The sequence below is a fragment of the Petaurus breviceps genome, unplaced genomic scaffold (assembly GCF_028583685.1).
Source record: "Petaurus breviceps papuanus isolate PSGF00001 unplaced genomic scaffold, PetGlider_PUasm1.0 90792, whole genome shotgun sequence".
In the NCBI taxonomy this organism is placed as follows: Eukaryota; Metazoa; Chordata; class Mammalia; order Diprotodontia; family Petauridae; genus Petaurus; species Petaurus breviceps.
In genome coordinates, this window is record NW_027187347.1 from 10,450,801 (window position 1) to 10,475,618 (window position 24,818).

The 24,818-nt window shown below is 40.2% G+C and overlaps 1 protein-coding gene across 1 annotated transcript in view; it reads right to left on the bottom strand.

The window, feature by feature from the left end:
• CCDC191 (coiled-coil domain containing 191) overlaps positions 1 to 24,818 on the bottom strand; it is a 100,560-nt gene that overhangs the window by 49,769 nt on the left and 25,973 nt on the right. Inside the window, exons 6-8 of the mRNA XM_069069908.1 lie at positions 22,142 to 22,365; positions 15,235 to 15,385; positions 5,640 to 5,830 (exon numbers count right to left, since the gene is read on the bottom strand). Coding sequence (XP_068926009.1) covers positions 5,640 to 5,830; positions 15,235 to 15,385; positions 22,142 to 22,365 — 566 coding nt within the window. The remainder of the gene's footprint in view (positions 1 to 5,639; positions 5,831 to 15,234; positions 15,386 to 22,141; positions 22,366 to 24,818) is intronic.

Genomic DNA, 24,818 nt, shown 5'->3' on the forward strand with positions numbered 1-24,818 from the left:
CAAAGTAGCTGTACATATCCAAATGGAAATGCTGAAACAGATAGTAGAGCACAGTGTCTCACACACAGTAGGTCCTCAATAAATATGTGTGGAAGGAATAAGTGAATGGATGACCATGATCATAAATGGGCTCAGTAACAATGCAGACCCAACCAAGTACCTATCATGTGCAAGACCACCCTGCTAGGGACAGGGATACAAGAACAAAAACAACTTCTGAATTTCTGTATGGTCAGACTGTCCTCCCAACATGTCATGTCCATTTCAGAGCTCCCTTTGGCTCAATGTGTCTGTTCCCTCTCCCCTCTCAAGTACTTTGTGTAAAAGTACCTATGCAAATTCTGCCTGTCCTTCCAGGCCTAGTTCAGGGCCCACAAAAACTGCAAGACCATCACAATCCATACTTATCTCTCGAGCTCTGAACTCCCCCAGCTCTTACTGCCTCCGTCTCACATTTGGCACTTAGCACATAAAGCCTTCTATTGTTCGTTCACTTTTCCTGTGTTCTAGTCTTATCTCCATGACCAGACTGTAAACTCCCTAAGGGGAGGCTGCTTGTCTTAAATTTCCTGCATCCTCCAGAGCAGTGAGCACAAGACTTTATACCCAGAAGATGATCAAGATCTTTGGATTGGCAAAATTCAAATGTTCCCAATATAACACCTGGTTCTCATCCAAAAACAGGCAACAGAAATTCAACAGTGAACTGAGACTGAAGGTCATTTGAGCTCACTGATTAAAAAAGAAATCTTTTAGGGGGCATATGTCAATTAAAAACCACCTCATTAATTAATCCATTCAACTAGCCTACAACCATTTACTAGAATTTATTAAAAACTATTTAAAAATAAAACCTGTGCTGCTGATCTGTTTTTCTCTCTAATAAAGGAAGCCAGCAGGTAGAAATAATGAGCATCTGGGAGCCCTGGCTTCCTGTTGTTCCCTTTTGTCTAGGCAAATTGGTCCTTATGTCTAGGCAGCTACTATGGACCTGATTCCCCATAATTATCTGCACTCCAGCATCTTCTATCTTTCTCTCCCCCTTAGGTTCCCTTCAGCCTCCAAATATGCATAAATCTTTTCCTATCTTAAAAAGAAAAAATGAGCCCTTCACCTGACCTTGCAATTCTATTTGTCTATATTTACTTATCTATCTACTTTCACAGTAAAAAAGGGGTCTGTACTTGATGCTTCTGTTTCCCTCCCTCCTCTCTCTCGTCCCCTTTTGTTGTTCAGTCATTTCAATCATGTCTGACTCCTTGGGAAGTTTTGGGGTTTTCTTGGCAAAGGTATCCACTGAGTCATCTCAGCTTCCTCTTCTCTTGCTTAGACTCCCTCTATTTCCTGATCTAATCCGGATGGTCCAATCTGGCTCTTCATGACCTCCTTTATGGTTTTCTTGGCAGAGATAGTGGAGTGGTTTGCCATTTCTTTCTGCAGATCCTTTTACAGATGAGGAACTGAGGCAAACAGGGTTAAGTGACTTCCCAGGGTCACACAGCTAGTAAGTGTCTGAGGCCACATTTGAGCTCAGGAAGATGAGTTTTCCTGACTCGAGCCTGGCACCTGTAATAGTAAGGAAATTTGAAGATCTCTTTGCATTGCCAAGCTGAGAGGTACTTAGAGCCTAGTTTCAAATTAAGCCTCTGTTAAAGAAATAGAAGGCATGAACCCCTATTGTTGACATAACAGGAAGGGGCTGAACAGGGAACTCCTGTTGCTGATGTGAAGCAAGGGGCTGAACAGGGAGAAGCTAATACCGCATATAAGGAAGAGCACAAGCTGGACAGCCAGAATTTCCAAGGGTAAGCATCATGGAGGCAGGGCAGCTGCTGCTGGATTGAAGACTGAACTGAGAATTGAGAAGAACTGAGAAGAGGAATAAGAATTGAAAACTGAGACAGAATTTCTTGGAGCAAGCCACGTGGAGGGTGGATATAGTGATTTTGATTTTGAGAATGGAGCTTATGGTGCTGAAGACTTCCGAGGGCCAGCCAGAGCTGCTGAGGATTTCTGAGGGCTGGCCGGAGCTGCCAAAGACTGAAGAAGCATGACTGTGGTGCCAGTACTTTGTACAAATGTTGTGACTTTGTTAATGTGTATTAATGTTACTGTGGCTTTGTTAAGCCTTGTCTTCCCAGGTACAGACACTGTGAGAGATTTGAGGTGGACTGGATGCTGCGAGCTCCCATGTGGAGCAGGAACTGCACGGAGTGCTGAACAAGGAAATGGGAGCTGTCTGCCTTTGAATCCAGGTGACATTTTGGATTCAGGTAGGAGGTACCTGCCTTGAGTCATTATGAAAAGACCTCTCCATGGAAACTGAGTAGTGACTGATGAAATTGTCTGAGTAGTGACTGATGAAATTGTGATTTACTTGGGACCTAGGGGTGGATGGCTTTTGTACTTTCCACTACTGAGAGGGTACTGAGTAGTGACTGATGAAATTGTAATTTAATTGCACCCCATAGGTGGAGAGCTTTAACTTTTGTACTTTGTGTCCCTTAAAGAGGCCTCCTTAAGGATGACTGAATGACTGAATTATTAAATGATTTACTTTGTTGAAAACTATGTGACTACTTTGGTGAAAATTATGTGGCCATTTTAGTGATAAGAACAAGTTGAATGCTATATTTTGATTTTCTGTGATAAGCTGTAATGTTCTGAATGCTGTACCTTGATTTTCTGTGAATGGTTTGCTCTGATTTGTTACTGAATAGAGAGTTCACTATACTATGTAATTAGAACCTTGAAAGCTGTTCACAGCAGCTGTCCTCTGGAAAGCTGCTCATGCTTGGCTTTATAGAACCTTATCCACTGCACTACCTAGCGCCCCTTCTCTCACCCCTTACAATCTGGCTTCTGTCCCTTGTGTTCTAAGACAACTCTTTCAAAAGTCAATAGTTTCCTAATCACCACTTTAAAGGTTTTTCTCAGTCTTCATTTTCTTCCTCTTCTCTGCAGTATTTGGTTCTGTTGGCCATTTCAGTAGCTCCCTAGTTTGTCTCCCTATTTCTAGTCCCTTCCCTTTCCAATCCGTCTTTCACACAGCCATCACCCTGATATTCTTAAGTGTTGGTCTGCTCACGTAGTGCTAGTAGCTCCCTATCACCTGTAGGAAAAAAGACAAACTGCTCTTTCTTGACAATGGGGGCCCTAACCTATCTGCACAGACTGATAGCACATCCCTCCCACGAAGCATTCTGAATGCTAGCCCAATTGTCTGATGGACGACAGAACACTTCTACATGTTGTCACAGGCTGTCCCTTCAGTTCTCCCTCAAGCTGCTGCTCTCCCCATTCTTCACCCTTCCTCATTGCCACCTCCTGGGATCTTGGGCTTCCCTCAAAGCATAGCTCAGGTCCTCCCTTCTACATGAAGTCTTTCTTAACATCCTCAGTCACCTTCCCTTCTTCCCTCTGCAGGCTGCCCATATTCAAGAAATCATTAAGTTCTATTGATTATTCCTTCACAGCATGGCTCAAATCCAGTCCATCTGTTCCATTCTCACAGTCCCCCTTATCATACAGATATTTACTACTTATTACCTCAGACCTGAGCCATTGCAAGAGCCTCCTTACTTGTTTCCTGCCTTCAGTCTTTTTCTTCCTCCCATCTCTCCTCTACCTTGCTCCAGGTTAATTTTCTTAAAGCATCCCTTTGGTTCTACGACTTTCCTGCTCCAAATGCAATAGTTCTCAACTGCCTATAGGATAAAGTCTAAATTTCAAAGTTTAACGTGTATGGGACCAACCAACCTTTCTGGCATTCTTCCCTATGGAAGCCCTGGGCTCCAGCCTGACTTATCTTTGTCCCCCAAAACTCTTTCCTCTTTTCTACTTATGTATTTTTGCTCTTGCTACTTCCTTCCCCCATTTGAAATGATTTTGCACTTAACGAACTCCTACCTCAGTCTTGAAGGCCTTTCTGCAAGCCCATTTCCCTCAGGCAGTCATTTACTGAAGAAACGTTTCCCTTTTCTCTATCCTCCAATAGTATTTTAACCTCTATTACTCATAGTTAGTATTGTTGTTCAGCTGTTTTTCCATCATGTCCAACTCTCAGTGATCCCATTTGGAGTTTTCTTGAAAGTGATACTGGAGAATATCACTGCCATTTCCTTCTCCAGTTCATTTTACAGATGATGAAGCAAAGGCAAATTGAGTTAAGTGACTAACCCAGGGTCACACAACTAGTAAATAGGTCTGAGTTCAGATTTGTACTCAGGAAGATAAGTCTTCCTGATTCCACACCTGACATTCTATCCATGGCACCACCCAGCTGCCCCAATTCATATGGTACTGATCAATCAATTACTAAGCATTTATCAAGGACCTACCATGTGCCAGGCAATATTTTAGGACTGAGGAGGCAGAGATAAAAATGAAACAGGCCCTGCTCCCTAAGACCTTATGCTGTAGAGGAGATATCACATATATATATAGTTACAGGAAATTTGAAAAAGGTGTGAATAGCTAGAAGAATCCAGAAAAGGATCTCATAGCAGGTAGTTCTTAAGTTAAGTTTGAAGGAAACTAGGCCTCCATATGAGGACGGACTGTATTAGAAGCATGGGGGGCAGCTGGTACAAAGATCCAGGAATGAGAAATGGTATGAAGGGGAATGACGTATAATAAACCCAGATAATTAGGTTGGAGCTGGATTGTGAAGGGACTTCAGTGTTAAGCAGAGGGGTCTGTATTTGCTCCTAGAGGTCAAAAGGAGTTACCTAGAGGTAATCAGAAGCTGTTTGGAGAGGGTAGAAACTTGAGGCAGGGAGGCTGCATATACAATATGACCTTGTGTACTTGTAATCAAGTAGATCATGAGTTCCTGAAGGACAGGAAAAGGTTTTCTACTTCTTTATATTTTTTCCTGAGAGCCCAGCACAGTGCCTTGCATGTACGCTTTGTTGAGCAAATGAATGAATAATATGATTTAAAGGATTCCCAAAGTCCTACTTGACCCCAAACATGTTCTTCAGCCTATCAGAAAATCCTTATTAAGCTGCAAATACGTTACTGGGAAAAGAACACATGTCAACCACAATGATAATAATAGCAGAGCACCAAACCATGACAGACTCAAGACAAATTAACTTTGATGGGAGTGGTAGGGAAGGTTGAGAATCTTGATCATAAATAAAGGACTGGTTTGGTTTAGAAGTCCAGATCCCCTACTAGGGAGTAAAAGTCTACCTTTCAGAATCCTTAGTTTCCTTCAGTGGTCAACTGAAGTGCCACCTTCTCTGAAACCTCCCAGTAGCTAGGACCTACTACATATAGCCTTAGGTAACCTTATTTTTTTCTCTTTTGAATTCATCAGGCATTCTACCTATAAAATGTAAGGTCCCTGAAGGAAGAGAGCATTTTTCATTTTTATCTTTGTACACCCAGAACCTATCATAATGGTAAGGGTTTTGTTTGTTAAATTGAACTGTTGAATCTGCCCACCAAGCCTGGGGTCAAAAAAAAATTGGGTTCCAATCCTGGCCCTGCCGTTTAATACCTGTGTGACTTGAACTTTTACAGACCTTTGTTCTTCATCTGTGAACTAAGGAGATTGGACTAGATGGACCTAGATGGTTCCTTTCATCTCAAAATCTATGATCTTCCAGAAAAACTCTGAATGTTCATACCTGACTTGTTCCTTAATAGAAGCCTCTGTAGCTTGAGTATCTCGTGCCAACTGCTGAATTCTTGTGTAGTCTCTCCAGGCTCGTAGGAACTTCATCTGACATTTCCAGTCTGCTAGGGCCTCAGCTTTCTTCATCTTAAATTTGTGTTCAAAAACTACCTTCTTCCAGGCAGAGAAATACTTTTGAAGGCACTGCATTGAAAACATTCAGAAAACAACCTCATTTCAGGGTTGAGGAGAATTTTAAAAAAATCTATATGTATATATATACACACACTGTACCTATCCATATTTTCTCTGTACTTTTTTCCTAATCATTTTCATGGAGTACCTTCATGCAAGAAGGCAGAGAAAGAACAATTATATACCAAAAATTGTCCTACGATTGAGATAGTTTCTCTCATGTATTATACTGTAACTTCTAATTCTACTGAGACAGAAGGTAGACAGCTGCTTATGGAATGTTCTCAAGGGCACTAAAAAGTCTGCCACCCATTAACTAGTTTCCTTATGAGTCAGCTATAAGGTTTGAGATTTTTATCACTGGATTTATATTGTGGAGAGAGTATTAAGATTTAGAATTGGACAACCCAAGTTCTGGTCTTTGCTTTTCCAATTACTAGCCATGTGATCTTGAATAAATCACTTTAACCACTGTAAACCTGTTTATCCATCAGCAAAAAAGATGACAATGTACTTAATATGGGGTTGTGGGTGAATCGCTTTATGAATTGTAGAGCACAATATATACTATAACCCAATGTGGTACAGCAGAAAGAGTATGGGATTTGGTCTCAGAGAAGCTGGGAGGACCTATGTTCTGTGACTTTTATGCCATGGGAAAGGTAATACAAGTCTAAGCTGAGCTTGTCTGAGCATGCCCTGTTGGTCTAACATGGCAGCCCACTATGTGAGTGGGGGTAACCCCCTTCAATTGGCTGCTTGCATCTTTAAAATGAATGTGATCAAGCCAGTTCTCCTTTCTGCTGCCACTCTTTCGGACCTCTCCTTCCTGCTGTGGCCACAGTGTAGACAACATGAACTGAACTAGTGACAAGGGAAGGACTTCCTTCCCCTGCTCTCCCTCTTTTACCCCAGCTCTGAGAACTGGGCCTGGGGCCATTTGCTTCTGTTCTGTGTGGCTTGTCTTCCTCTGTTTCAGGTACTAGAGGTAATCCTTATGGGAATGAGGAGTTCAATTCATAACAATGACCTTGGAGCCAGAATTGCAGGTGAGATGGTGAGCCAGCCTAAGAATCATGGGTGCCTGGGATGTGAGTCCAAGGTGGGTCTTGGATTTGGAATTGGGACCACGCTCTGTAGGAATCAAACTAAGCTATGAATCTATCACCATCCCTTCCTGAGAGACTAAGGAAACATGAAGAGAAGGGGATTATGCCCCTCATGTGGTGGTGGGGAAATAAATTTGTATATTTTTGACTATGCCTTCTGAAGTAAATGTTTCTATGTGAAAGCTAATCTCTCAGTGATGAAATGGAACTGGGACACAGAAGACCACCCCCTACAATTGAGGGAATATCATCAGTGGGGACTGGAACCATTTGCATAGAGCCTAAACATCCCCCCCAAACCCCTTAAGGGTACTGGAGGACCCTGGGGGAGTGGTGAAATTCAACCTACCTGGCTTACAGGCAGTGAGGGCCAGGGCAGTCAGTGTTGAACAAGTATTATTTCCATATTATAGATGAGGAAACAGGCTCAGCTAGATTATGCAATTTGCCCATGATAAGTGCAGGAACTAGATTTGAACCCAAGTTTCTAGAATCTAAGCCAAGCTCATGCATTATTATTTTTTTTTCTCAGTAAGCAAGACTCACCAAAACTAAAACAAAAACATTTTCTTGATTTCCTAGAACCATTAAATGGTTTTTGAATAACTTTTTTTTTCAGGCTGAGTTTACATGCCTTCAGAAGAAAGGAAAATGGGAGGAATTAGAAAGGGCTCCCTCCTTTAATCTCTTTTCCAAGGAAAAAGATGGATAGGCCTATGTTCTACTGAGGAAAGAGGAAAGGAAGAGGAACTGACAGACTTTCATAGCCTCTTTCTTTTTCTTCTTCCAAAGATTCGCTTATTAGACACTTTCCTACTTGTTTTTCTTCCTCAGGTTTCCTTTCCAGAATTTGCAGTAAGTGATGCTTTATGCTGTGTGTTTGCATTGATGTGTCTTTTCAGAATAAGGACTCTCCTTCACTATGGTAAGCACTGCTTACCCAAGAGCAAAGACTGAAAACTTCATCTGTAAAACACCACATACAGTTAGTTATGTCTGTTCTTTCACTCAGTTCTTTGATTCTCTTGGCTTTTAAACATGCTTCTGCTTTTTTTTTTTTTAAATTTTCCCAGCAGCCATCATCTCTGTAACATCACAGCTGTGCAAATGATTATGGCTAGATATGTGTGAATAAAGAGCAGGCAAACTTGTGGGAAGAAATGTTTCTAAGTTTATGGCCACGGTATTTAAAAGGAAGAAAAGAAATTGCAAAAAGAGGGTTGTTCAGATGGAGAATGATTTCTAAGTGGGATGTCCCCCCCCCCCCCCCCCTTTTGAGATCTTCCATGAGACATCATTTGGTCTTTTAAAGATTCCACTCAAGAGAACATATGACAGCTTACCCTGCTAAATTTATTACATGCACTGGAGTTGCCCTCATTCTGTTGGCAAGAGAAGCTCTTTCCTGAAGTGTAATCACACTGCTGTCACTAGAAATGATTGACGTGAGATAGAACAGCAATTTGCCATCTAATCTGCGTGGTAATTCTAACCCTGTCACTAGAGATGCTTAGTCTGATTAATGAAGTGGGTAACTCATCAGAATTCCTTAGCTATTTTCCTTTTGTCTCAAAGCTCAGTAGTAATTGCATCAAAATTCTCAGTCATGGCAAGATAAACAATGAATTGTAAAGAGGACAAAAATGTCAACAAGTTTATAATGTATTTTTGCCAAACAGAACTATCTGTGGTGCAACTAGTGGTCTTATAAGGTTGGTAAAGGCCTTTTTTTCCCTTATTCTTTTTTTTTTTTTTTCCTAGTCTGGACCTTCCCTGCGGCCTATACATATGCCCAGATCTTCCTGATCCTTAAGAAGCCATTTCTGGCTATCATGTTATGTGTCTCCTTCCTTTCTCAGCAAAAATCCTAGAAAAAGCTGCCAGTCAACTTCACTTTCTCTCATCTTTTACTTCTCAACTTTTCAAAATTTAGTTTCTAACTTCACTGAAACTGAAACTCAGTTCTCCAAAGTTTCCAGTGACATCAATTTCCAAACTAAAAGGCCTTTTCTCATTCCTTTTCCTTCTTGATGCTTCATAATCACAATCGTGGTAACTCCTCTTGGCCCCCTTTGTAACTCTGCTCTCTCTTGGTTATCCTACATTCCTGACTACAGATAAGTCTTCTTTGCTGGATCATCCTGCCCATTAACTGGGTGTTTCCCAAGGCTTGGGCCTGGACTCTCACTTGGCAATTTCATCAATGCCTTTTACTAACAACTCCATGCTCACAGATCTATATATCCAGTCCTAGTCTCACCCTCGAGCTCCAGTTTCATACATCACCATCTATCTACCAGATATTTCCAATTAGATGCCCTGTAGGCACCTCACACTCAACAGATCATTACCTTTTCTTCCAAACCCACTCCTCTTTCAAATTTTCCTATTTCTATAGCAGGCACTGTCATCTTCCCTGTCACTCAGATTCACCACCTCTGGGTCACCCTCAATTCCCCACTCTCCCATACTCCACATATTGAATCATTTCCCAAATCTTGTTTCTAACCGCCCCACATTGCTTGCATCTGTTCCCTTCTCTCCACTTACACAGCCACTCCCCTACTTTGGGTCCTTATAACCTCTCACCTGGACTATTGCCAAGGCCTCCCGACTGGTCTTCTTGCCCCAGGTTCCTCCCTACTCCAGTCTATCCTCCACAGAGTGGCCCAAGTGATTTTCCTAAAGGACAGTTCTAATGATGACACTCTCTTAGTCAACAAACTTCAAGGGCTCCTTATTAACTCTAGGAGTAAATCACAAACTCCTTTTTTGGGCAATTTAAGTACTATCACCCCTTGGCCCTAAGCTACCAAGGTATTTCCTGCCACGTTACATACTGCCTTCACTGTGTGGTGCAGCCAGGCTCTTACTACGCCTCACACATGGCCTTCGGTTTTACATCTCTATGCATGGAATGCACTCCTCCCTTACCTCCACCGCTGAGAAGTGCTAGTTTCCCTTAGTACTTGGTTCAAGCACCATCTTCTGCAAGAAGACTGCCTGCACAATCCCAGTGTATAGCCTTTCCCTCATAATTACCTCCGGTATAGTTGGTATCTTCATTTACATGGTCATGTTGTATCCCCCTCCCCTAGCCTCGCTACAATGTAATCTTTTTTGAGGCCAAGTTATTGAATTCCTCAGGGCTCCAGGAAAGTAAAACTGCAGAAAAGTTGTTAACCAGCCTTAGATGGAGGACATTTCCTCACCAGGAAGTTTCTGTTGCTGGGTTAAGTCCAAGGTCAATCAAACAACCCTGAGTTTGGCCCTGCCCTTGAGGGGATTTCTCTGAATATTTTTGCGTGGTCCTTGAGAACCATGTGAGTTAAGAACGACACACCTGCCCGACTAGCACCGTCAGCTGACGCTATCCCAGAGGTTAATTAGGTATCCGCCTGATTCCTACTGGGGGTAAATGCAATTTTTTTTCTTTTTTTTTTTTCTTGGTGAGATCTGAGCAAAGGAGGAGGCATCTAATTTGTAGGAAGAATGGGAATACTGTGCTTTTCTGTAAAGTTTTAGAGAACAGACTCCATTTGTGATCATCTTTGAATTGCCGAATCTCATCAGGACAATTTCAGAAGCTGATGACAAGGAGAAAAATATCTAGGGATGTGTGATCATAAAAACCCACATGATATTCTGAAGAAAAGTAACTCAGATATACATACAACTAATATTTACTAAGCTGGAGCCCAGCAAAGATTCCAGGAAGCTCATTGTCTCCTTTTCTATCAAGTGTAGTCAAGTTGTCAGTGAACGAGAATAAATATATATATAAACTAATTACATTAAGAAGCTTGACATTTGCCTAAGAATAGGAGGCTCTATGATACCATTTAAAACCTCCAAACATAAGCTACCTATAGGAAAACCCGACAGCTATACAGGCTCAGGTCTTTCCCACATGGTCTACTTGACATTCCTCTGTATACTGGTTTGCAAAGGAGCATTTTGTGCATTTATTTTTAGTTATGTATTTATTTATTTTTGCTTTTTGGAGGGGGGAGGGTAGGGCAATTGGGGATAAGTGACTTGCCCAGGGTCACACAGATTATTTTTTGTGTCAAGTGTCTGAGTCTGGTTTTGAACTCAGGTCCTCCTGACTCCAGGGCCAGTGCTCTATTCACTGTGCCACTTAGCTGCCCCCAACATTTTCTTGCTAAGTGGGAGATAATGTCACTTACTAGAGGATTACTGTCAAGTTCTTGCTCAGAAATGGTTTTGTTTCTGAGGTAGGAAGATGATTCTGGTAACTGAAATTTTTGGGAATGAAATTTGCCATATAAATGGAGGAGAGATTATTACTATAGTTATCATGGTCTCATCAGAAAGAAAAATAATCCAGGTCTTCTTAAAGTATGCCCTTGTGTTCCTATGGTTCAGCTCAATGTCCTTTAGGGACAACATTAACAATGATTCTTTGGGAACAATTATTTCCTTGCTTTCTGACTTCTGCAAATGGCTCCCTTTTCTTTCATTTTTCTTTTCATATTTCAGAATTAGGATCACAGACTTTTAGAAATTTTTAAGAAAACATAAAAGCTCCATTCCAGAGTTGGGTGAGAATTAAGAAGGCCACATTTTGAATAGCTTAAGACTTTTCATCCACAGTCCCTTGTTGTTTTGCTAATTAGCAATGGCACTTGTGTTTGGATTTCTGGATCTCCCAGGGAGATTTTACTGCATGATCAAAGAAAGATGAGATAGGCTCAAAGTAGAATGCTTTTTAACAGACATTTCTAATGAAAAAAAAATCTTTGCAAATAGTATGTGGGAGAGACGCATAAATAGTACTGCACCTGGATCTGTGTTTTAATAAGATATCATGCACTGTCTCCCTTACAAGATCTCATTTAACAACCTGGTCCAGATTAGAGACTATTTGGGGACCAACAGGGGGAAAGAAGGCTAGTCCATAACCAAATCTGTAACAACAAATAAACTATAGATCCATAGCTCTAGTGACTCCCAGAAACAACTTCTTTTAAAGTTTTCCTGCAAATACTATTGGTTTGGGGGTTTATGTTAGAAAGCCAATTAGCTTGAGTTGACAATAACTTTTGGCCATCCTAGCTGCAAGCTGTCTGGGCATTCTGTGTGGCATCTAATATCTAGTATGTATCTAGTACAGCGTATTACCCATACTAAAGTCAAGGCTGCTGTAAACCTATCATCTACCACCTGGACTGCAGGGTGGGTGGGGGCTTCCTAGGTTCCAATCCTGCTTCAGAGGCTTCCTAGCGCTATGACTCTGGACATGTCATTGAATGTCTCTAGGTCTCAGTTTCCTCATCCTTTAACTGAGGGGTTGAACTCAATGACCTCTGAGGTACTTTTTAGTTTGAAATCTATGACTGCATGATCTCTGGGCCTATGGGTATAAAAGAATTTGGACCAAACCAGATTCTCAGTAACCTGTAGGGGCAGCATGTGGTAGAGAGAGTATGTGGCTATAGGAAGAGCCCTAATCTATTGCAAAATATAACAGACTCTCCATATATAAGACAGAAGCAAAACATTTATTCAGACACCAGAAAGCTGAATCCCAAAACCAAAAAGCCGAATCCATCACAGCAGCAAAGAAGTTAATATACCATAACACCATACAGAGCCACATCATCCTTTAGCCTTCCCACAAACCAATACTTACAAGCCTAGCTGTCTGCTTGCCTGCCTTCCTCTCTTTCCTACCATCTAGTTGCTCTGACTATCAGCTTCCTGTGGGCTCTGTCCCACCCTTCAGCAAACTCCTCCCACCACAGGCTTCATGTGATTACATTCAGCCTGTTAGGGGACAGGGAAGATCTTCAAATTCCCATTCCCATTACACTGATTTTCTCATCTGCATTGATATCTGCCACCATTTAGGGTGGAGCTTAATTACACCAAGGAAAGAAAAATAAAGTGGGCAAAGCCACAAGAAAGGTATTTTAGAATCCTTGGCCAGTGGTTACAAATTTCTAGATGTAAAATGACTGTTTTTTTAAAAAAAATTATATATCTTTCTGTTCAGATTTATTCACATGCTATCCCCTCCATTAAAATGTTAGCTCTTTGAGAGCAGGGACCATGTTTTTGCCTTTCTTTGCATTCCTAGCCTGGCACATGGTGATCCTTAATAATGCTTGCTTATTGACTGACTGACTCATCTTTTCATTTATACTGTTATAGTCCTTATGCTGTTCTTTTGATTCTGCTTTATTTTGCTCTGTTAGTGTCATTCCATGTTTCTCTGAATTCTTCATATTAACTATTTCCTAATATACAACAATATTCCATTACATTCATATATAATAGCTTTTCTAGTCATTCCCCAATTGATGGGTACCAATTTTTGCTCCTGCTGAGTATTGCTGTGACTATTTTTGTATATATTGGATTTTTGTTTCTGTCTTTGACTTCCTTGGCAGTGTATTCCTTGTATTTACTTGATAATTACTATGAGATATTTTTATTTTGTCACATAATAACAACAATAGCTAAAAAAACTGGAAATCACCTACATGTCTAGTAAGTGAATAATAGCTAAATAAATCATGCTTCACTAATTTAATAGAATATACTGGTGCCAGAAAAATGGTGAATATTTAGATTATAAGAAAATATGGGGAAAAACCTATGTGAAGTGATAGGAAGCAAGAACGAGAGTTATGAAATGACTACAACCATATGTATATACACAATGCATACTCATAATATACATATACATAAACATGCACAGTACACATAATCATATAACAGACATATAATACACAGAATAAACAAAATTTAAAGGCAATAAAAACTCATATTGCTATTGTACTTTGTATACAAACTGTCGCCCCAATTTTACAAATGAGGAAACAGGTTTAAATAACTTGCTCAAGATGCCACAACAATAATTATTAGCCCTGATTTCAGTCTAGATCTGACCCCGAGGACAGTACTTTTTCCACTAAATCACCAGCCTCTCAGCACAACTTCAGACAGACTTGGAAGGTGAGACAGAGAAACAGGTTTTTTACTTAGTGCTTTGTTAATTTTGGTTCTATTTTGTTAAATGCTAAGAATCTTATATAAGATGTCAATCCTCATTTTACATATTTACTTGATTAGTGGCACTGTGCAAACAGAGCTGGCCTTGGTGTTAGGAAGATGGGGGTTCAAATCCTGCCTCTGACACCGATTGGCTACATAATCCTGGGCAAGCCATTGTAACTTTTAGGCAACTATCTAAGACTGTAAGTTGTAAAGAGGTGCCAATCTTCCTTGGAAGATAGAGTTTCCTCATGCAAGGGTTCCCTGTACCAATGAATCTGCAGGTCTAGACCTCATTTGGTTGTTTTTGTTGACTATTTTTTGCCTTAAGGCTTTCTCCACTCAAATTCATCCTGTGATTTTCTCTAAGCACATGTCTGTCAATATTGCTTCCTACTCAATAAACTCCAGAAGCTCAGAACTGCCTCTTGGATAAAATAAAAACTCTTCTCTTTGGCTTTTAAAGCCCTTTGCAGGGGTCATGTTCATGTTCATATGACTCTGCTTCCAAGGTATTCATCAGTATGTTATGAAGGAAAGTGTACTGGCTTTAAGGTCAGAGGACCTGACTTCAATCTTGCCTTTCATATTTTTCATTTTCCCTCCTGTCCCTTGAAAACCAACTTGAAAACCCTGTCTTCATTTTGGAAGTTCCTTTAGCAATCCAACCATCCCTGGGGCATTGTCAGCCCAGAATGTCCTTCCCATCAGGACTGTCCCCTTGTCCCATTGGTGACCTCCTGGGGCTTCCATTTTGAGGAGGGGCCCAAGGCAGCCTGCATTCCTCTTCTCATCCTGTTTCTGACTTCAACAGCATGGTCTTCCCCCTCCCCCCACACTTTTCAGCTCCTTTTGGTGTGTTGTTTCCCCCCATTAGAAGGTAAGCTCCTTGAGGGCAGGGGTAATCTTTCTTTTTTGCTTGTATTAGTATCCCTATTACTTACACAATTCCTGACACATGCTAAATGCTTAATAAACGCCTGTTTCCTTATTTCCTTCACGCTTACTTACCTGTGTGCCCTTCAACAAGTGACTTAACCTCCTTGCCCTTCAATGACTTCATCTGTAAGGGGAAGGGGTTGGACTAGAGGGTCTGATTAGTCTGTCCCCGAATTTACCAGTTCCCTCATTTTCCTGACTCCTCTAAACTCTAGTTACATGAACTGTTCACATCAACTTCCACATTCTTCACATTATCCTGTTCTTCTGGAATTTCCCATTAACCCCTAAATCATAAACTTGCCTTTATATTTCAGCACGTTTACCAAGGAGATTGCTCACCCACTGGTTTTCTGTGGTAATCTTGACTAAGAGCTCCTGCTGCTTTTTCTTTTTTTCTTTCGCTACTTTTTCTTCATTCAGTAAAACTTGAGCATTTTGGAAGACTTTTTCTAGACGTTTCTGAGATTTCTCTTCTTGCTTCTTTCTCTCACTGGAAACAAAACAAAACAGCAACAACGAACACCACCAACAGTGCTAACTAGGGATGGTCATAGCATCCTGTAGAGAAAATATCACTGAACCTTGTAATAAGGAAATGAAGGCTTTTAGCTCTGACTCTGTCACTGACTGGGTCGTCTTGGGCAGGTCACTTTATCTCAGTTCTCTCACTGATGAAATTAAGATAATGCCTGTCTTTCCTACCTTGCAAGTTTGTTGTGATCATCAAATAATATCATAGGTATACAAGTGTTCTGAAAAGTATAAAATGTCACATAAATCCAATGTGTTATATTATTATTGATGGGAATCTTTTTATCGATAGATACTGGTTGAGTATTTAAAATAAATAAATGACTACATATTTATTTTTACTCTAAAATAAGTTCTACATCTTTCAGTAAAAAGAATAGATTTCCTCAGTAACGAGGAAATAAAATATTTATCAAAGGACTTTCTGCAAGGTTATCAGGTAGAGAGAAATAATAGAAAGAAAGTAAGGTGTTAACAAGTGAGGAAGAGATGGAATCCAGGAATGTTCTGAAACAGCCAAGCTATTGAACTACACAAAAAGAAAAATCAGATCTTAATAGGAACTCAGAAAAGCCCTCTAGGCAATCTCAAGAAGTAACTAGCATGCTGTGGTTGCTTTGCTGCCTATTCATTGCTCCTACCTATGCCCTCTCACGTGGTTCTTTTTCATCCTTCCTGCCTAACCATTGTCACTGGCTTCCCTATTTACCAGGAACAAGGACCCCACCCCCTCCCCAGCCCCTACACTCCTCTTTACTTTTTAGCATTTCTAAGTTAGTGCCTTCTTCCCTTAGATGGGGGAGGGGCATGAGATGAGAGTATTAGACTGTGTGACCCCTAAGGTCCCTTCTGGTTCTCAATTTATGATGCTATTATTCTATTTAGGTGTGTTGGAGGGTGTTTGTGACGGGAGGTGCATATACTCGGGTATGTGCTGTGTCTGTGTGCATATGTGCATTTTTTGTTGTATCTGTGGATGAGAGAGGCTGTATATGTAGGGGGCAAAGTATATACTCTAACTCATTAGTTTGTGAATGGAGATTACAGAATAGTAGACAGTGGGAGAAGACTAATTGACTAAGTCTAAATTCTGGTCTCTAATCAAATAATATAAAAATCTTAGAACACAACAACTACTTAAAGGTTTGCAAATTGCTTTATAAATATTTCATGTTATCATCACAACTCTGGGAGGAAGATACAGTTATTGGCTTCATTTTATAGATGAGGAAACTGAGGCACAAAAAGGTTAAGAGATTCACCTGGGGTTGCACAGGTAGTGTCCAAAGGCTGAATTTGAACTCAGGTCTTCCTGACCCCAGGTCCTCTGCTTTCTCCACTGATAACCTGCCTTTAAATGCCAGCTATAAAAATATACAACTTCAGTGGATCTATGATTTCATCAGTATGGACACTCCTTTGGTACAGATGTCCAACCATGCCTTCTCCTCCTTTATGATTCTTGTCCATGTTGTTCAATAGATCCTCCACAGAGGACTCATCCATACAATGAGGGAAGCTTTCCTTTACACCTTCTTATCTTTCGTGGCTACCAATGCTCTACCATCAACAGATGGCCTTGGCTCTGGCTACAGGGCTGCCCTCCTTTTGTAATTCTCTTAATGATAGGGAGGGAAGTGGAAGAGAGGGCATAATTTAGGCAATGTAGGAAAAAAAGATATCAATAAACACTTATTTTTAAAAAGTATCCTAAGGGGCGGCTGGGTGGTGCAGTGAATAGAGCACCGGCCCTGGAATCAGGAGGACCTGGGTTCAAATCCAGCCTCAGACACAACACAAAAACTAGCCATGTGGGCAAGTCACTTAACCCAAATTGCCCTCCAAAAAGGAAAAAAATTAAAAGTATCCCTTATGTCATGACTTCTGGGTAGGTTATTTATATTTACAAGCCTCTCTCTATGATCCTCTGATCACTGACAACTTTGAGATCTCTACTATTGGTATATCTCAAGGTCTGCCATCATACAGCATTACGAGGAGAACATTTGTGTTAAAAAGTCTTGTTTTTGCAATGGGAAGAAATTTGGGTTCATTAAAAGCTCTGTGTAGTTTCCCAAATGCAAGGCAGCCCTCTGTCTTTCTCCACTTTAATTCTGGGTTCAACTCATTGTCTGTTTGCAGGGCAGGGTGATCCAAAACACTCAGTGCACTCTGAAGATTGATCCATTGATCTATCCATCTATCTCTTTCTATTGATCTATCTCTCTTTTGATTTTTCTTTCTTTCTATCTACTTTTCTATTTATCTCTCTATCAACAGTAATTTTTTCATCCATTTAGATCTTCCTATATGGCATATTAGGCTGATCTGTTTTGGAGTGTTCATAGATCTCATTGAGGAGGCCCTGTAATGTCATCATGGTGCTTAATGCAGTCAGCATAGTATCTTCTGCAAATAGTGACAGCAGAAAGGCCTCGCCATAGGGAATTCCCTTTTCATCTGAATGTTGCACAAAATATCCTCTATGCCAAAAGTGAACACCTCTGTTGAATATGCATTGCTTTGTGATATGTCTCATTTAACACGAATAATTAGAGAATAATCAATCAATGATCCCTGTGGCATATTTATCAAAGAATTATGCATAATTTAAATATATGCAGTATTTTCTACTTGTTGGAGAGGAGTTTTATCATTTTTGAAAGGCTGTCTGTTTCTTTCTCATATTTTCATAGAGGATACTTTTGACATCCCTGTAAATCAGTCTCAGATTTTATAGAGATTAGAAAATAGGAACATGGATCAGCAGCTATTGCTGTTTTCTGGGTTGCTTTTTTTGTAATATTCATGTTACTTGTGGTTTTTTCCATTCTTTTGGAATCTTCTTGCTCATATTTTATGAAATAATCCCTCAATGCTTCTAAGACTAATTAGCTTCCAATTTGCATTTCCCTTAGTGTGTTCTTGGTCTGGTCCAGCTGCTCTTCCCAACTTTTGGGAATTTTCTAAAATGCCTACTTCTTCATATATGTATGTGTATGTGTGTATATGTATATGTGTGTGTCTATCTATACACAGTGTGAATAGAAGGTATTCTCAGAGGGCAGTCACTGGCATAAGGGAGGAGGGTTAGAGGAAGGATTTGAGAGTCTTGAAGCTAGGGAATCTAGGAGGCAAAGGAGAGACAGCATTTCTGGCAAGTAGTGCATGAAAATGGATGGAGTTTTGAAGATGAAGTGTCATGTGCAAGGAATAGAAAGAAATCCAGTGTTGTTGGATCACAGAGTATGTGGGAGGAAAGTACAGTGTAAGAAGACTAGAAAGGCAGGAAGGCACCATGTTGTGAGGTACTTTACACGTCAAACAGAGGATTTTAGATTTCACACCCTGGAGGTAATAGGGAGACACTGACGTTTACTGAGTTGGGGGATGACCTGGTCAGACCTGTGACCACTCTGATAGCTGAATGGAGGGTGGACTTGAGACGTGAAGGCCAACAAGGAAGCTATTTTTGCAATAGTCCAGGCTTTGAGGCATACCAGAGCGGGCTGTGTGACTGGAGAGAAGGGGATGTTACGTGCTAAGGGCTTTACAAGCATTCTCTCATTTGGTCTTCACAACAATCCTGGGAGGTGGGTGCTATTATCATCTCCATTTTAGAGTACAAGTGAGATATGTTGTTAAAGTAGAAATAACAAGACTTGGCAATAGTTTGGATATATGGGTTGAGAACAAGTGAAGGTGAGGACACCACTGAGGTTGAAAGCTTGGATGACGGGGAGTATGGTGGTGCTCTTGAAAGTAACAGGCAAGCTGGGAAGAGGGGACGGTTTGGGAAGAATGACAATGAGCTCTGGTTTTCCATGTATTGAGTCTGAGTTGCCTTCAGAGTATCCATTTTGAGATGAGTCCAAAAGGCAGGTGGTGATGAGACTAATGCTCAGGAGAGATATTAGGGCTGGATGTGTGTGTGTGTGTGTGTGTGTGTGTGTGTGTGTGTGTGTGTCTGGAAATCATTTGTATAAGTAACTGAAATTGGGAGAGCTGATAAGATTACCAAGTGAGATGGTAGAGAATAGACAGAAGATAGAAGACAGATAGAAGAGGGCTCAGGAGAGAACTTTAGGAGACATCCATGTTTAGTGAGAGTGATCTGGATGAAGATTCAGCAAAGGCAACTGAGAGGGAGCAGTCAGAGAGGTAGGAGGGGAACCAGCAAAGACGACAATCATAAAACCTAGAGAAAAGGGTGATCAAAAGGGATCAAAAGCTGAAGAGGCCAAGAGGATGGAGAAAAAAAATGTCATTAGGTTTGGCAGTTAAGAGAAGGCTTAGTTAGCTCTCATGTCAAGCTCACTGTACTGCTGTTTTTGTCCTGTGGTATTCATTGTTTTATGAAGTGAATTGGCTTGTATTCTTGTGCCATCTTTCTCCATTCTCAATTATTTTAATTCAGTATTGCCCTTGGCTGCTCTCTCTCTCCACCTGGGTAATGTAGCTTAGGGCAGCTGGGTGATGCAGCAGATAGAGCACTGGGTCTGGTGACAGGAAGACCTGAGTTCAAATGTGACCTCAGATATTACTAGTTGTATAACCTCGGGCAAGTCACTTAGCCCTGTTTGACTTAAGTTTCCTCGCCTATAAAATGAGCTGGAGAGGGAAATGGAAAACTGCTCCATTATTCTTCAAAGACAACTTCCAAATGGGGTCACGAAAAGTCAGACATGACTGAAATGACTGAATAACAATGTAGTATTCATGGGCTCTTTCGGTGTTCTTGATGTGGGAACTGCTTTACATTAATTATACTTTTATAAAAAATGATAATAATCAAGGTGAATTCCTTTGTCATTTCCCATCATTTTGGAACCAAGAATTTACATGAATAGGTCAGTTTAAAGTGCTGCCATTCTTTGCAGTGTCTTCTCATCTTTAGCCTTTCTTCTAATGTGGTTTTGACTTGTGACCGTGGGCAAGTCACTCTGCCTCTGGTTAACTGGCCTAGTCTCTGGGTAATCTTTAAGATCCCATTACAGTTCCAAAAATCTCTGATCCTATAAATGTAATTCTTTTTTTTTTTTCAGGGAAACCAGAGTACTTAACAGACTTTATCTCATTAATTGATATAACACTTTCTCAGTTAGATGGAAGGTAGGTTGCAAACAGGCTAAAAACAAAACCCCATGATCTACAAAAATTGTAACAGCTCTTCTCACCCTTACTAATGTCATGGAAATTAATGCTGTCTCATACAGTAGTGGAGATCTGAGGCATCATATGGTTCTAGTCCCATGGGTCTTATTTATTATTCAATTTATGATTTATTTTAGGTCTAGTACAACTTCATTCAGAACTAGAACCTAATTTAAAACAGCTAGATTGAGTATATTAGATAGAAACCAGTAACCTGTAAATATATTTTGAAACCCAGGTAGAACCAGACACAGAGAGAAGGAATCTAGGAGATACCACAGAGTCTGGGAGAAGAGCAAGCCCAACGTATGAGCTATTTTGCTCTTAAAAAATTATTACAATGAACTGAACTTTAAACAAGAAGAACTGTTGAATGTTACGTTCAACACTATTTACTATGGAGAGTATACTTATATATACAAACAACAAATAACTTGGCAGTATCTTGCTCTAAATTCACTAAGCTATTCTATGCTGGATAAACTGGAGCAGATAAAAAATTAACTGACCAAAATGATGCCACAAAGGCTGATTCGGGTGGAAAAGATGATTAAATGTTTTTTTTTTTTAACTCTTATTTCCTAGATTCCTATACTTTCATCACATTGGTCTGAATCATTTTCAATTCCTTTCGCTAGTCTAGATGCCCTGACAAAATGCATCTCTTTCTCACATATTGCACTCTTCCATGGAGGATCACGGAACATTAATAAAAGCTCACACCATAGCCCTTGATAATTCACAAAGCAGTCTGCTCACAACGACACTGTGTGGTAGCTAGTATAGTATTATTACTCTCATTTTGTAGATGAGGAAACTGAGGATTACACAGGTGAAGCAACTTTCCCACCTTCACAAAGCAGGGACTTGAAGTCTGACTTGTAGTTCAAGACCCTTTCCGTTTCAGAGATCAGGGACTTTCAAAAAGGGATGTTAGAGATTATTGAAACCAGCCTCAACAAATCAGACTAGGAAAATGAAACTGAGAAAAGTCAAGTGTCTTGACCAACATTATACAGTCAATACCTGAATAATGCTACTTATCTCTTACAAAAATTTTTGATTTGTCTTCTTTTTATGCTGGAGGTCTTTTACTTTTATCAACGATAGTATGAGAACAGAGAATGCTCCACATTCAGACTTACTCTGATACCTCTAGGATCTGTAATTTCTTAAGTGATTCATGAGTGATCCCTCCACCAGAGTAGATCACAACCGCTCCATACCTACGTAGGTGATCTCCATGCATGACCTAGAGCTGAAAAAAATTCAACTAGCGATGAAAATTCTGGTAAGGAGCCTCTTGCAAACTTAGCTAGGCTTGGCCTTGGATGACAAAAGCACACAGTTTTGTTTACCTGATCCATACTCAAGTCTTTTCACATGACCCACCAGGATTTTGTACACTGTAGCCTCAAGCAACCTGGAGTCACTAGGATGAAGCATTTCACTGGACATGTCACATATTAGAAATGAATATACCCAAAGCCTGAGCACAACAGTGAGAGGAAAAGCTTAAACTGAGATCCCACTCCATCCATTCCCACCACCAAGATCTTACATTTTCCAAGCTTCCCGAACAGTGCGCCTTCTCTCAACCATTTGTTTCCGCAACTTTACCATCTCCTTTTGAATTTCTTCTTCCTCTTTCTTGGCCTTCAGAGCCTTCCTTTTTTTCTCTTCTTGTACCAGATGCTGAGCTTCCAAGAGGGCTGATTTTTTTAGGGCCTTCTCTGCCCTTTGACGCTCTACTTCCTTTTGTCTTCTTAAACGGTTTTCCTTTACCTGGAAGGGAAGAATGTAACGGGAGTGGAAGCATTTAGTGGGGCACATTTTAGGGTCCTTTAAGATAAGAGGAAGTGAACATCTACCTTCATCCCCTCTTTGAAAGATATGTACAACAGAGCAGAGACTATGACATGTCAATGAAAAAAAAATGTGGTATTAATATACAGTGTATCAAATTCTAAAAATTCTGCCTTAAGATGCCACTGGAAAAGTCCACAACGGTATTTTAGAGAACATCAGTAGGACAGAAGAAGGAGTTTGCTTATTAGGGTCTGAGGCAGCTTCATTTGAAATCTCCCGACTCCTGACTTAGTACAGTATTCTTTTTAACTTTGGACATTAGGAAATTTTATAATGGGACCTCAAATATTTGGGAAGAATCTATGTGTCTAATGAATCGTATCAAATGTCCTGAATTCCAAATGTTCCTCTCTCACTCTTTCTTTTTTTCAGTCAACAAGCATTTATAATATATTGTCCTTATTTAGGTTACCTATATGTGCTATGGTCCAGAGAACAAGAACAAGATTGCAGTTTGTAGCTATATTACGTTATGAAGGACAACCATTTGTTACCTTAAGTTGTATTCTATGCTCCCTTTATAATGATATGCCGTTATAATTATATTAAACATGCTGTCGTTTTGTGAAAATGCCTCTGAATCTGGGTGTCACTAAAAATCCAAAGACATGAAATTTACCCTTGTTGTTTCCAGCACATTTTATTTTTCCTAGGCTCTAATAACAGTAAGGAAATGAGTGAACCTTAGTTCAAACATACAATTAGTGCTAAGTGATAAAAAGTATAAACCTGTTCCTGCCTAATGCATTTCCTCTATTTTCTGGGCCCATCTCTTCCTTTCAAAGATTTTGAGGAAGAAAAATAAGATTCCACCCCCCTCCACTGCATAATTTCCCTTTTGGCAGAAGCAACAGTCTTAAACCTCTGAGGCTCAGTAAAAGCAAGAGAAGATCTGTGGACTGTGTTTAATTAAGTCCTGTTCCCAGAAATGAAATGGGAGGGTTTGTTAATAATCTTCAGCTGCTCTTATCAAACTTTCAGAAGCTCTGAAGGGAATTGCTGCTGCTGCTGTTGTTAGTTACAAGAAGACACGATGGAAATGATGCTATGGGCAGTAATACTTTGAAGGCTTGTTCTGCTGGGCAATTCTTCCTTGCATAATTCCTCTCTCCTTGGCACCTCCCCCCTTTTGTTTTCATGGTATGATATTTTAGGGGAACAGAGGAAGTTTTAATGAATCACCCAAAATGTGCATTTTTTTTTGTATCCCCAGCACTTAAAACAGTGTCTGGCACATAGTAGGTGCTTCACAAATGTTTACTGACTTTAAAAAAATGTTTATTAAGTACCCTTCAAAATAAAAATGCAATGCAACAAAAAAAAGTACCCTTCATATGCTAGGCACAACACTCACTGAGTGCCCTTGGGAATGCAAAGAAAAATAATAATTTTACCATTTAGAAGGGCAGATAAGACATGTACATAAATACTATTACATAATAGCCAAGAGGAGTCTCAAACTCAACATATTCAAACAGAATCTATCGTAATAATGACAATAGTTGGCATTGGAGAAGTGCTTTAAAGTTCACAAAGTGCTCTACAGGTTATTTTAGTTGATAACCCCTAACACCTGTGAGGAAGGTGCTATTATTATTTCCCTTTTGTAGGACAGGAAACTGAAGCTTCGAAGTTAAATGATTTGTCCATGGGTCACAGGGCTATTAAATTTCTGAGGCAGGATTTGAATTCTGACTTCCCTCCTAAAGCCACCCATCACTGTTTTAGTCACCCAAGGTCACAAGATTCTTCCTTCTTCCTTCCCACTCCTATATTAGCTGCCAATCTTTGTTGATTCCAACTCCCTGACATTTTTTTTTTGCATCTGTCCTTTTCTTCCCACTCACATAGTTCCTAACTAATGCATTTTCCTTCTACTTTCTAGGCCTATCACTTCTTCCCAAAGATTTTAAGGAAGAAAAATAAGATTTTAGTTTAGGACTTCCTAATCGGATCTCCTGTTTGCAGTCTCTCCTCTCCAATCCATCTTCCACATAGATGCCAAAATAATCTTCCTAATGCTCAAGCCTGAACATGTTACTCCCCTAGTCAAGAACCTTGTCTCTTGCCTCTAGGATAAAAACCAAAGTCCTCAGCTTTGCTCTTAACATAATTTTAAAGTCTTTCATAACCTGGCTCCAGTCTACATTTCCAGGCTTACTACACATCACTCCTCTTCACGTGTTCTGTGCTCTAGTCAAATTGCCTATTTGCAGTTCTTCAGACTTGGTCCTTCATCTCTTACCTCTGTTTGCAGTTTGTCTCCCAAACCCATAATGCACCCCTCTCCCTTTCACCTATTACAACTCCCAGCTCCTTTCAAGGTTCAGCTCATGTGACATGATATAAGGAAAGGCTTTCTTGATCTC